This window comes from Schistocerca cancellata, chromosome 4 (genome assembly GCF_023864275.1).
Source record: "Schistocerca cancellata isolate TAMUIC-IGC-003103 chromosome 4, iqSchCanc2.1, whole genome shotgun sequence".
In the NCBI taxonomy this organism is placed as follows: domain Eukaryota; kingdom Metazoa; phylum Arthropoda; class Insecta; order Orthoptera; family Acrididae; genus Schistocerca; species Schistocerca cancellata.
This window is the reverse complement of record NC_064629.1, coordinates 600943073-600956625: the sequence shown is the minus strand read 5'-3', so window position 1 is coordinate 600956625 and position 13553 is coordinate 600943073. Positions and strand designations below refer to the sequence as shown.

The following is a 13553-nucleotide window of genomic DNA, read 5'->3' as shown; positions in this document are numbered from 1 at the left end:
AAGAAATGGCTATAAACTGTTTATTTATTTTTATGAAAGTGTTATTAACAGTTATTTCTGAATGTATAGTTTATCTACAATTTGCTGAAATGTTCTACATCATCTGTACAAAAAAACAGAAGCTTTGCACTGGTAATGTTAGAAATATAACATCATTACTATACACAAGAAAAAGTAGGGCCCTAAGATAAATCCTTTTGGGACACTACATACAATTAGCTCCCAGATGGATGATGACTAGTAGCTTAATACAAGGCTCTTTCTTATTAAAAACTTTCATTTCATGTTATGTAGGTATGCCTTGTACAGATTTTGTGTGTTTTCCAGTAGCAACTTAATATCTTTAATTTACATAAAAGGATATGCTGATTTACTCAAAGAACTTTGAAAGGTGACAGAATATATCAGTAGTATGTCATTTATTATCTAATGACTCACTTAAATTCTCACTGTACATGTAAAAAGCATACTCAATATCAGCATCTTTTAGAAATTTGAACTCTAATTTTGACAGCATTCACTGCCTGAAAACGAAAGTGAACCACACAGAAGGGGAGTAGGGAACAAAATGGAACTTCACTGGTTGCGAAGGTACATGACATTTTTTTGTGATTAAAATATAGAATCAAATTTACAAAGAACTTGGCACTATGTGCCAACTTATTGAAACAGCATTGCATCCCCTCTGGTCTGGAAGCATGCACCGATTTGGTTGAGAAGGGTGTCATAAAGCCAGTCTATCTTCTCTTGAGACAAGCTGGCCCATAGCTGTTGTATTAGGTCCTTGATAGCCCAGATACTGACAGTGGGACAAAGGTGATGCATGAACTGGTCCCATATGTGTTCTATCAGGAAGAATGGGACTTCTTCCCAGGTTGCCACCATATCCAGCAACAATGGTCATCCAGGCTAGTGTAGAACCATGATTTGTCAATGGACACAACATGACACCATTCACTAGCAGCCCACACTTCTCAATTATGACTTCACTACAAACACAGGTATTTGTATTGTGGTGTTAATTGCAGTTTACACATGGGACAGAAATTCCAGCCAATGCTAGTCTCCAACCAATTTTGTGGGATGATACAGAATATTGTAAGGCATACACTACTCCATGTCCAGATGTGAAGTGGTTGCAAAGTGCTTGGTACACAAAATGGTGATTCCTCTTTATAATGCCCAGACATAGTAGCCCTGAACATAGATGTCAACCATGCCTGCCTTTGCGTTCCTGTGGAGTCCAACACTAGGCCACTGTCACATCTGAATTACCCACAAAACTGAATATTCGACAAGTTGACCAGCTGGCCATATGGAGACTTAACAATGATGCCTGTTTCAAATTCTGCCAGCTACTGACAACACTGTCTCATAATGTAGCATCTCTGCATCCTTCACAGTGATTACTGAACATCTGACACTGTTCATGTATCTTATACACCCTGCCATGTCTGGTAACAACACTTAACATAAACAACTCTAATGCAACCAAATGTTCTACCTGTCACAGAGAACTGCAACTCCAATCAGTTACATACCCATCAATCGTGTGTATGTGTACAAAGCTACATTGCCATCCAGCCATGTTTTGGGGCGCTAAACTTTTTTTTTTTTTTTTTTTTTTTTTTTGCCAAGCAGTGTATTATTGTACATTAGTTTTTCCAAAATTTTTGATAATTATGGCAAAAGTGCAGTAGTATGGATGTTTTATGTTATTTCATTATCTTCTTAGTCATACTGACATTAAATTTTTACATATTACAGCCAATCAGGAAACAACTGGATAGGCAAAAACGTAGTATCTTAGTAAACTCAGGAAAATACTCCTTAATTAACTTTTTTAATTTTTAAATTTATTTAAAAGAGTTTAGCATGAAAAGTACTTCTTCAGGCGAAGTGAAGGTAATATTCATGTTGTTGAATTTATAAGTTCCAGTACCAGATATACCATGGCAGCTTTTACTAAGTCTGACAGTTGCATTTTTAAGTAAAAAATTTAAATGCTTCTGAAGAAATTTTGCAGCTCTGCATAAATCTATTAACAATGCATCATTTACTCTTAAATCTATCTGCTATGCCTCTATTCTGGTTCTATCAATCTTCTCCTTTACTATATTTTCTTTATTTTTTTGTCTGCTGTGCCTTTTTTCCTTGTTATGCACTCATTTCAATGCTGGGATTACTTTCTTCAATCACTTGTCTTGTAATGTGATATAACACATCACGGTTGTTTCTGAGTATCACTTGCATTTCCTTTTTTTTCTAATAAAATATATTTATTTTTTGTGTAACCCATGGCTTTCTATACACTTTCATCAAACTGAGTTACTTTCAGGGTTGAAAGGTTTTCAAACTGGTAGAGAACTTCTTATGTCTACAGCGTGTTTGGTATCTCTTAAGTCTCATCAAATTTCTTCTTTGTCTTGCTTTTTCTTGATGAACATTAGAGACTTTAAACAATTTTAAAATGATTGTATTGAACCCAGCAACAATTAATTCTCACTTCATCCATATTTATTGTTTGTAAAAATGTTAAGTGATCAATTTGCATGATATGAATTATTTCAATTTAATGCCACCGGTTAATAATCACAAAATTATAGTTACTGTCTTAGTATGGGAAAATTTTAATGTGCTTTGGCAATTTCAAAGCCCACCAAGAATGTTCTGAAAAGCTACATTTTATAATTAGGATATTTCATAAACTACATGTTTTAGTAAAACTACACATTTTTGAAAAGAGAAAATTTCAGTTGCAAATCTATAACAAAGGATATTAGAAAGAATTACATTTTAAGTTTTAAATATTTATGAACATATTAAACAGTTGGTTTGTAGAGGGGATGGGGGGGGGGGGGGGGGGGGTTGCAGAATTTTGGCATGCCCATGGTTGACAGGTGTCATAAATTTAGAATATTTCATTAAATAAAATGTTATTTCCACAACTCTTATGAGCAGACTATAATTGTACTAAGAATAATAAAGTTTAGTGAAAAACAATGTGAACTTAGCAGTTTTTAGTTGTATTTTCCATTCAAGTCATTTGCACTGTATATATCACTCCAGTTCGGGTCTGAGCAATTTCCTAAAATAATCTAGTTTTGGCTGACTAACTAACCTTATTAATTCTGAATTAATACATTTGTATCCTGATAACATTCAATGTAAACAACTGGATTTCATGGTCTGGGATGTCACTATTTCTTGGTTTTGCAACATAATTTTATCCATTAGTTTTATCTCAATTCACATTATAACCAATGGCTCTTTTGGAGGAATTAGCTTCACTAATTAGTTAGTTTACAGTAGGAATTTACTTGAGGGATGATGTTAATGACTGCAATAAACTCCTGGTGGAAGAATTTCAAAAATATGTACGAAAATCACAAGTAACCACAATTTCTTTTTTGTTTAATTCCTAAATATGACAACAGGGCTTCTACCTGATTTATGAACAAATTAAAATTTCCCACAGGCACTTGATACAAATGGGCATTTATAAAGGATTTATTTTAAAAATCTACATCTGTTGCACATGCTTTGAAATGCTGCTCTAAGAAAAATTTATTAGTGTGTATGTTTTTAAACATATGGTGATTCCTGATGAATGTGGCAACTTTTCCTTTCTCTGCTTCTGCTCTACATAAGTGAGATGTTAATCTAACTCCAGTAACACATCTACACCACTGGTCACATGATATACAATCAGACAGGTAATTTCATCTGGGTTTTACAACTCTAATGAACAGATGCAGATTATTACTTCTGTTCCTCAGCCCTCAGATATTGTGACGCAACAATTGTAACTGACACTTTACACTGACCTTAATATAACTATACAAAAATATAATTTCTGGTGATTGTCATGAATCTTCTCCCCAAACAGTTGTTGGCAAGAATGCATTATACTAGAACTATACTGTTTAGTTACTTCCTCAGCTGGATGGTTGTTTCAGTGTTTCAGTCATAACTTCCAGGAAGGAAAAATTATCCACTCATTTGGACTGATGTAGACTTTCATCTGTTTTGTCTCTATCCAATCTTTAGATTATGTTGGTGCTGTCATACTTCTAACCTCCTCATAAATACTGACATTCTATTGGCCAAGAATTATTTTTCTCATGTATGAACCTCACAAGGTTATTGTGCTTGAACCTCTGAAAGATTAAAACTGTATACCAGACCATGTCTGATATCCAGATCACTGCCTTTTGTATGTAATGCCACTACCAACAGAAATACCCATGTGTGACTCACAGCCCACCTAAACAGATTCATTCTGCCAATGTGTTTTAAAATATTTTTCAAACTCCACAGAAGCTCTCTTGCATACATTGCAGAATTAGTACCCCAGAAGAAAGGATGTCACACAGAATGGCTTAACCAAAGCTAGAGGTTGTTTCTAGAGTGAATCTTACATTCAGAAAATCTAATTTAGTCCATTTCACTTGCATTTAATGAATTTGTAAAGCAAAAATAGCCATATCAATACATACCTGATGAGTCATCTGAATATGATGCTCCAGAAGAGAAATAGCCACTTGTGCTATCAGCTGAGCTTGGTGGTCGATGTGAGGGCCTCATACCTTCCACAGACACTTTATTCTGACCATGAAACAATGAACAAATGTCAGTTATACTTAACCTGAGAACTTAATTACTGTGGAATAAAACTTATAATGATAAGTGAAAGAACTATATCAAATAATCAAACAGCTTAACCTCTCATTATTTGATTACATTATGTGAATTGTATTCCATGGAGAGCAGTCTCTGGGATAGGGAATGAAGGATATATATTTTTAAATAAAATACAAAATAATGACTTAACTTTATGAAGCATCATAATATTCTCTACCAATATTAATTCTGCTATAAAATAATACATAAGTGTAGCTGTAAGGATATCCTTCAATGAAATAGGAGTAGGCAATTTAATCCCAAACTACACTACATTATTTACAAGGCATTTAATAAGCTGTGGTGGGTTTCTGAACACATGTGCACAGGTATCTGGCTCTGACTACTTTTTGTCCTCATTTCCTTTCTGCTGCCCTACATCCAGCCAATGTGGTACTTACCACACCTTTACATAGGCCATTATTATTATGGGGCCATGACTCCCAAAGGCATTTTAAAGCTGCTGCTAGCTCATCCCCCCCCCCCCCCCAACCCCTCCCCTCAATAAGGAGTAATTCTTTTAACCCTTGTATCGGTCCCTAGTATAACTGCATGGTAAAATGTGAGATCATGGTTCAAAGTGTTTGCACATTATGCATCTATGGTAGGACTTGGGGACAAGACTGATATTTACATAGGTGGATGGGGAAAACTGCCTAAACCATATTCAGGCTGACCAGCACAACAGCCCCCCCTCACTACTCTATGCAGCAGATTCGATTTGGGGCCAGGGTGTCTCCCATGCCCTATGGGTGATTTAATGTGCTTAGCCATCTGGACTTGAAATCCTTTTTGTATCAAGATTAAATCCTTAAACGTTTAGTGCAATTTATTTCTTATACTTGTATTAAAAAGGAACTGGTCTTTGAGATTATTTTTTGAGAGAAAAAAATACTGATTGACAACTGATGGACATTAATGAATAAACATACTGTGAAACACTTGTCCAGATAACAATTCTTCTAAAGAGGTTTCTGTAGGGTGTTCTAGAATAACATTACACATTATTTTTTACAATTCTTTTTTGTATTCTGGAAATGTAATGCCTGGAAACTGAATTTCTCAAAAACAATCATTCCCTGATTAACTAGTGAATATAGATATGTAAAAAATATGAACACAGGTAAGGATGGAGCCACCCAAGAGGTAGAAGTCAACATCAATGAAGGTGGCACATTGGGCTGAGGATGACCAAGTGAAGTGTACATGAGAAAAGATCTTCACGTCGTGAAGGAATGAGGATAGGTGTCTTGGACTTATATCCGTATCATGAAGATCTCATCATTAATGTGAACCAGACAAGGGGCTTGGGTTTTGTGAGGCTAGGAAGATTTCCTCTAGTTGGCCCACAAACAGACTCACATAGGAGGCTTCCATATGGGTGGCCATGGTTATGTCATTGATTTGCTTATGTATATTATTCTCATAGGAAAATTAATTCTGTATGAGGGTGTAGTTGGTTAGGTGAAATGATGCAGTGGGTTTGGAGTTGGAGGAGATTGGGAGGGTAGTATTTGATAGCAGCAATAACACTGGCATGGGGGATGTTGGTGTATAGAGTTGTGTCATCAAAACTGGTAAGCTGGGGTGCTGCTGGTAATGGGAGAAGGTTGAGAGTTGGTGAAGGTAGTGGTGTGTATTTGTAACATGAGAGGCTATGCTGTGTATGCTGTGAGCAATTATTTGGAGGTGTTGGTAACCAGTTACAAAAGTTCATCCAGGACTGTTAGGCTTATGGATTTTAGGAAGCATGTAAAAGATGGGTATGTAGGGATTTCTGGGTTTGGATTCAGGGGAAAGATCCTATGACAGAGCTTGTAGTTGGAAGAGTCAGATCGTGCCATTGGCACTGGAGGAGTCTTTTGACTTCATGAAGGAAAATTAAATCATGGTCTGTACTGAGGTTGAGGATGGATCTTCTTTCTTCTTTTAAAATGTGTTACTTCTTGGGAAGATACCTGAGAAAGGATGATGAAGTCAAGTTGGATGTAAGGAGTTCCTGGAAGGAAACCATGGGGTCATTAGATGACTGAGAGAGAGATGGTCACAGCTGGATAGTGGTATAAGCTAGTCCTTCTCAGCCCAAGTTTCACCTTCCTGGACACTGACCACAACGTCTTTAATGGTTTCATCCTACCTCTGTACACACCAAGCCCACTAACAAACAATAGTACTTGCATTCTGATAGCTGTCATCCATTCCACACCAAAAATTGCTCCTATATAGCCTGACTGCTCATGGGTAGCATACATGCAGTTATGACAATTCTCTTTCCCTTCATGCTGAAGGACTCACTAATGTCATCAAAGACAGGCATTATGCCCCAATCTTAGCCTGCAAACATATTTCCTGCACTATATCCTCACACACTCTCTCACCGTCCTCAAGAACTGGCTGCAAAGGAGCACCACTCTCATTACGCAATATCAATCCAGACTGGAACAACTGAACCATGTTGTTCATCAGTGGTTCGACTATCCATCACTGTAGCCACAAATGAGGAACATCCTAACTGATGAGCACAACAAGAATGAAGTCAAAGGCTGCTTCACAACCTATGTCACCGGTATGCTTCCACCTGACACCAGTGTTTTTTTTAATAACATAGATGGTAGTAAACCTTACAACACATCCTTCATTCCCATAATCTTCCTCGACTCAAATCTCCATCTTCCTCGACTGGGGGAGGGGGATTGAGCATACATGCATTGCATGTATGAGTACTCTAGCTTGTTAAACAATTCATCTGAAAGCTAGTGAAATTTTCATTCTCTTTTGTGTGTGTTTTGACAATCCAACATGTCTACTATTTAGTGAGTTGTCTCGATTACTCCTAAATTACTTACAAAAAATTAATATGCTTAATATTGTGTAGTAACAGTCATAATGTGATTGGACTGACACTTACAAAAACATTGTGCCATTTAAATGCCCTTCATGCTGGGCTTAAGCTAGCCAATGCCCTACCAAACCGTCTCACAACCCTTCCTACTAACAAATTAAAAGATCAGCTAAAAAGAATTCTAATTGAAAACCCTTTTTATTCCCTAGATGAGTATTATATCTGTATGAAAAGTGCTTCATAAGTATGTCAAGCTCATAGTTTTAAGTAACCTACAACTAATATAATGTTGATAAAAACAATATTTGTAATATTGTGATTGTATACTACCAAATGTAAAATCCATCAAAATGTAAAATTTATTAACACAAACAAATCTTTAGTTTGTAATTTATAAACTGAAATATTCAGAAGAATAATCTGTATGATGTTCTGAAACTGTATTATTTCTTGGGATTGTATTTGATCATTTGATACTGAATAAATATTATTATTATTGTTATTATTATTATTATATGGCTGAATTTGTGACTAAAGAGCTAATTTAAAAAACTGATAATTTACTGTTATTAAGCATGGAGAGCAATTAATAATAAAAAGGTGTTGTTAGTTAAACTTCATGGTGATAATGCAGGACTACTGTTGTTCATTTTCTCTGTTAATCACTCTCAAGATAAGATTAAGAACTAAACAAATAAATTAATTGTACCTGTAGGCTACTGAACATCTTTAAGCTTTTCACTGCTATAGATGACCTCTTGGTGTTCTGTGCTGAGGATACTTTTGTTACGACTGTACTGCTTGCCTAATGCCAGTATCTGAGCTGAGAGATGGCATTCTGGCGGACATGATGTACTTATCACCCAATTTATTTTTTTTTAAATATAGGATGAAAATTATTTGATTTTTGTATATTTTACAGTCTGATATCTTCAATTAATAAGGAACTGAATTTCTTTTCATGATCCATCACACTTACTGCACTAAAACAAATTAAGTAAAATATTGTCTGTGCTAAGGCAAGACATTATGGCCAATATGAAAACTACAGGTAAGAAAATTTGATTTTTCCACATATTACAGATTGATATTTGCGTTCTAAAAAGAACTGATTCTTTTTCATTATCCAGCATATTTACTGCACTGCATCAAATTAAGTAAAGAACTCCATGAAATTTTAAAGAGTTGGCAGATTTAAAAATGTACGGTATAAACTTTGCATGTGGTAGATTTCAGTTCTTACACTGCAGTGAATTAAATGTAGATAAGGTATCAAAGTTTTATTTAAAATATAGAGCAGAATGATATTTCATTTCATTCTCGAGTTATTCGGTTTTATATGCGATGGACAGTTGGACACAACATGCTCTGTTCCATCCATTCAGACTTGCCGGCTGCTATGAAACATGTATCATCCATTTTTAAGAAAACTGTTTTGTGAAAAAAATTAATTTTTGCACATTTTAGAGTCTGATATCTTTGTCTGATAAAGGACTGGATTTCTTTTCATTATATGACATAGTTACTGCGTTGCATCAACCTAAGGAAAACATTGTCTGAAATTTTAAATTTTGCAGAGGAAAAAACTCATTCCGTAAACTTTTCACGTAGTTGATTTTAGTTCATACATTGCAGTGAATGAAATGTATATAAGACATTGAAATCTTATTTAAAATTAGTTGCAGAAGGACATCTCATTTCATTCTCAAGTTGCTGGGTTTTATATTAAAAGGATGGCTGCTCGCGATGCACCCATTCATGTCCCTGTGCATCAGGAACCATGAGGTGATAACAATTGTTGTATCTTATGAATAATGCAAGATATCAAAATGAGGTTTTCTGCAAATTATGGCATGAAATAAGGCACATATGTTTCACAGTAAACACTGAAAACCTTTTATATGTGGGAGCAACTCATCCGCACCAGTGAGAGGTCGGCAGCTCAGGACGCATTCAGACTCCATAGCACTATAGGAAAATCCAAGTGGCACCTTTATACGTGTCCACAACACCTGGGGAATGGCATAGCAGGAGGTGTACACATGCTCACAGCAGTGAAAGGGTTAAGCACTAAATATGTGAAACCATAAAACAATATTTGTGTGAGAAACTGATAAAGGGCAATAAATGTCATATTTCAAAGTGTGAAGCTGTTGGTGGTATAACAATAATGTACTGATAAAATTTATGAAGTTATTAGTTGCAGAAGGATATCTCATTTCATTATCAAGTTGCTGGGTTTTATACTCAAAGGATGGCTGCTCGCGATGCACCCATTCATGTCCCTGTGCATCAGGAACCATGAGGTGATAACAATTGTTGTATCTTATGAATAATGCAAGATATCAAAATGAGGTTTTCTGCAAATTATGGCATGAAATAAGGCACATATGTTTCACAATAAACACTGAAAACCTTTTATATGTGGGAGCAACTCATCCGCACCAGTGAGAGGTCGGCTGCTCAGGACGCACTCAGACTCCATAGCACTATAGGAAAATCCAAGTGGCACCTTTATACGTGTCCACAACACCTGGGGAATGGCATAGCAGGAGGTGTACACATGCTCACAGCAGTGAAAGGGTTAAGCACTAAATATGTGAAACCATAAAACAATATTTGTGTGAGAAACTGATAAAGGGCAATAAATATCATATTTCAAAGTGTGAAGCTGTAGGTGGTATAACAATAATGTACTGATGAAATTTATGAAGTTATAACATTTCTCTTTGACTTGATGAAAGAGTGTTTTTTTCCCTATAAGAATACTACAGAGTTAGTAAACATTGTATACATGTCAGAGTGCTGGCAAAGTATTACAATCCCTGCACTTTATTGGCTTTCAGCTAAGTGATGTTGGGGAGTCTGTGGGTAGACATGGTGAAGTTCATCATGTTTAATATTACACCTCCTCACTGTGTAGCCCACAACCAGCGGTGTGGCAAAGATGCATTGGAGGGGAGAATAGACAACAGTGTTAGCTATAGTAGCTATTTAAAGCTAATAATATCAGTATGTGAACATTTTTTGTAGCTTAATACATTTTTTCTTGTGACTGCAATGACACAGATGATAGTTTATCATCCATGAAGAGCAAATATGTTAATTTAAGAATGGTCTGGTGTACAGCTTTCACTTATTATGAAGGTTCAGTTCAATGCACACTCCAGTATAGCGCAAGGCTTTCAATTTTTAAGCAATTCCTAGACTGTGAACAGGATGATCTTAGCTATATACTTTTTAGAGAAAATACTACCTGAATACAGTATTCAAAAGAGCTGTTGTGGAACTAGAAAGAAAATAGAGATACTGGCTAGATGAAACTTTGGTGCAGTCAAAATGGCAAATATTTCACACAAAAGGCTGCATTCTAAGATGAACTGCTGCCCAGAACACAGATTAATCATCTGAGAAGATTTCGTTTAAGTAGTTAATTGTTCTGTACTTCATGTGCAGTTATATATTCATAACTTTTTGAAACTCTAATACTCCATTTTTAAATGTCAGTATAAACTTATTCTGAAAACTAACACTAATGTGAAACAACAAAATAGGGACATGTTTATTGCTACCTGTATGAAGTAGGAAGTATAGCATATGGAGTGCTTCTCTCCTACAGATAAGTATTAATTTTTTTATAATGTATACATGGAATGTGGTAACAGAATATCAGTTCTTAGCACTTCAGAGAAACATAATTAACAGATTTTGAGATGCCTCTGTTGTAAACTTCACTGTGCATGAAGATATTTTCCATATGCTCTCATATTCATGCAGCCTAGTTAAAACTGCAGTATACTTAACACACATTCATGATGAGTGTGAAACTAAACAGTTTGTCATACATAACACACAAAAAGAAACATCACAGAATTATGAAAGTGAACCATTTCCAACATGATATATATATATATCCTCTGTACTTCCACCTCGACTGACACCTCTTCCCAACCTCTTTGCCTTTACATATGTCTGCCTGTGCCCGTATATGTGTGGATGGATATGTGTGTGTGTGCGCAAGTGTATACCTGCCCTTTTTTCCCCCCTAAGGTAAATCTTTCCGCTCCCGGGATTGGAATGACTCCTTACCCTCTCCCTTAAAACCCACATCCTTTTGTCTTTCCCTCTCCTTCCCTCTTTCCTGATGAAGCAACAGTTGGTTGCGAAAGCCTGAATTTTGTGTGTGTGTTTGTGTTTGTTTGTGTGTCTATCAACATGTCAACGCTTTCGTTTGGTAAGTTACATCATCTATATATAATTTTTGTCCCTGTATTGACCCATGGTATTTAGTGAGACTGCTTCATGCCATAATATCAAATCCATTATTCTTGTTTGCAGCATCTTTTTCTCAAAGAGTTAAACTATGGTTCATAAATTAAAGACATCATTCTACTTTTTAAAGTTTTCAGAATGGTAATGTTGGTTACTCATTGGTAATGTTCTGAGGATGTGGTGCATATTGACCCCAACTAATTTCAGCCTGTCAAATGAATATTTTAGATAATAAAATTGTGATGTAAAAGACATTGGAGTAATGGTGTAATGAAACCCTGCAAATGCAACTATAGAATTAGAATTACTCAGTAACTATTTTTCCTTAAATAGAACTTGCTTAAACAATGAGGCGTGAAACACCTACCTGACTTCCAAGGTCACCTACATAACCATGATTAACAACACCTCCATCTGCTGGTCTCTCTCCAGGAAGTGAATCCAAAATAAACCTTCCTAGGTTCACAAAAAATGGCACAGAGAAGTTGAGTCGGGTTCTTTCCACTAGTACATTAATGCACCGATCACCACCCTGTGTTTGATGGTAACTGATATCTATGACTGGTGGGGTGGAAACTGATATATTGCTGCTTTCCATTTTCATTTCACCACCATGAGACTGAAATATTCTGTAAAATTAATAGATTTTGCTGTAAAAAATGGCATATGAATGCTAAAATATGAGCCCATCTAACTAAAGGCACAAGAAGTATGTGTATGTAAGTGAATATCTTCTCATGCTTTTCCACTAATTTAGTTGATAAAACTTGTTTTCTCTGCAGCACAAAAAGAATACAACCAACTTTGCTTATTCAAGTAAGATTTCAATAGTTATAGTTTAACAGGTTAATTGTGCACAAAAAAACTTTTGTGTAATGTCTGTAATGGTCTGATGGGACAATACACACAATATGGAGTCACTGTAAGGAGAAATTCCACCATGACAGGAATGAAAAAAAAAATCACATTACCAGTAAAAAGCCATTCAGATCATACTGCAAAAGTGAATAACATATCTCGCAGAAATTGTATATATATATATATATATATATATATATATATATATATATATATATATATATATATATATATATATATAAGACCATGATGACTGAATAATGAGATTGCAGAGGACTGGAAACTAATCATATCACACACATTTATAACGCAAGATACAAAAATTAGTTAAGATGTCACACACATATGCTACAAATTTTTGAATAAAGGACTTCAATACTCCACTACTGAATTAGTAAAAGGACTGTGAAGTAACCTACAAAGCTTCAAAAGTCACTATACTTTGCCTGCAACACTGAAGAAATTTCTTTTAGAAAAAGAATTTAGCATGGTTGTGGTGTATATGGGCAAACAATAAACAAAATTCAGCTATTTTTCACAAGACTAATGAAATTTATAATGTTAAAAGAAAGGGAACTAGCCTTCTTGTATTCTGTCACTCATGTGCAGTTAAAAATAATAGTATGCAATACAAAACTGTGTTTATAAGCCCTTTGATAGCTTTATTACCAGAGCCTACACTACCAACATAGATTATGTATTGTAGATCATCATGTGTTATAAGATCGTGTGCCTTGTAACAATTATGTTTGAACTATGTATGCTGTTATATGCATTTACGCTTTAGTTTGCCTCTTATAGGTATATAGGTGCACAAATTATAATTCACATAAGCAATAAAATCACAAGTGCGCAAAGGCACCTATGAAATTGGTGCGTCCTTTATACAGGGTGTCTT

At 35.4% G+C, this 13553-nt stretch overlaps 1 protein-coding gene across 1 annotated transcript in view; it reads right to left on the bottom strand.

The window, feature by feature from the left end:
- LOC126183816 (intermembrane lipid transfer protein VPS13A-like) overlaps positions 1–13553 on the bottom strand; it is a 681615-nt gene that overhangs the window by 390153 nt on the left and 277909 nt on the right. The window contains exons 27-28 of the mRNA XM_049926066.1: positions 12165–12426; positions 4500–4608 (exon numbers count right to left, since the gene is read on the bottom strand). Of these exons, the coding sequence (XP_049782023.1) occupies positions 4500–4608; positions 12165–12426 (371 nt within the window). The remainder of the gene's footprint in view (positions 1–4499; positions 4609–12164; positions 12427–13553) is intronic.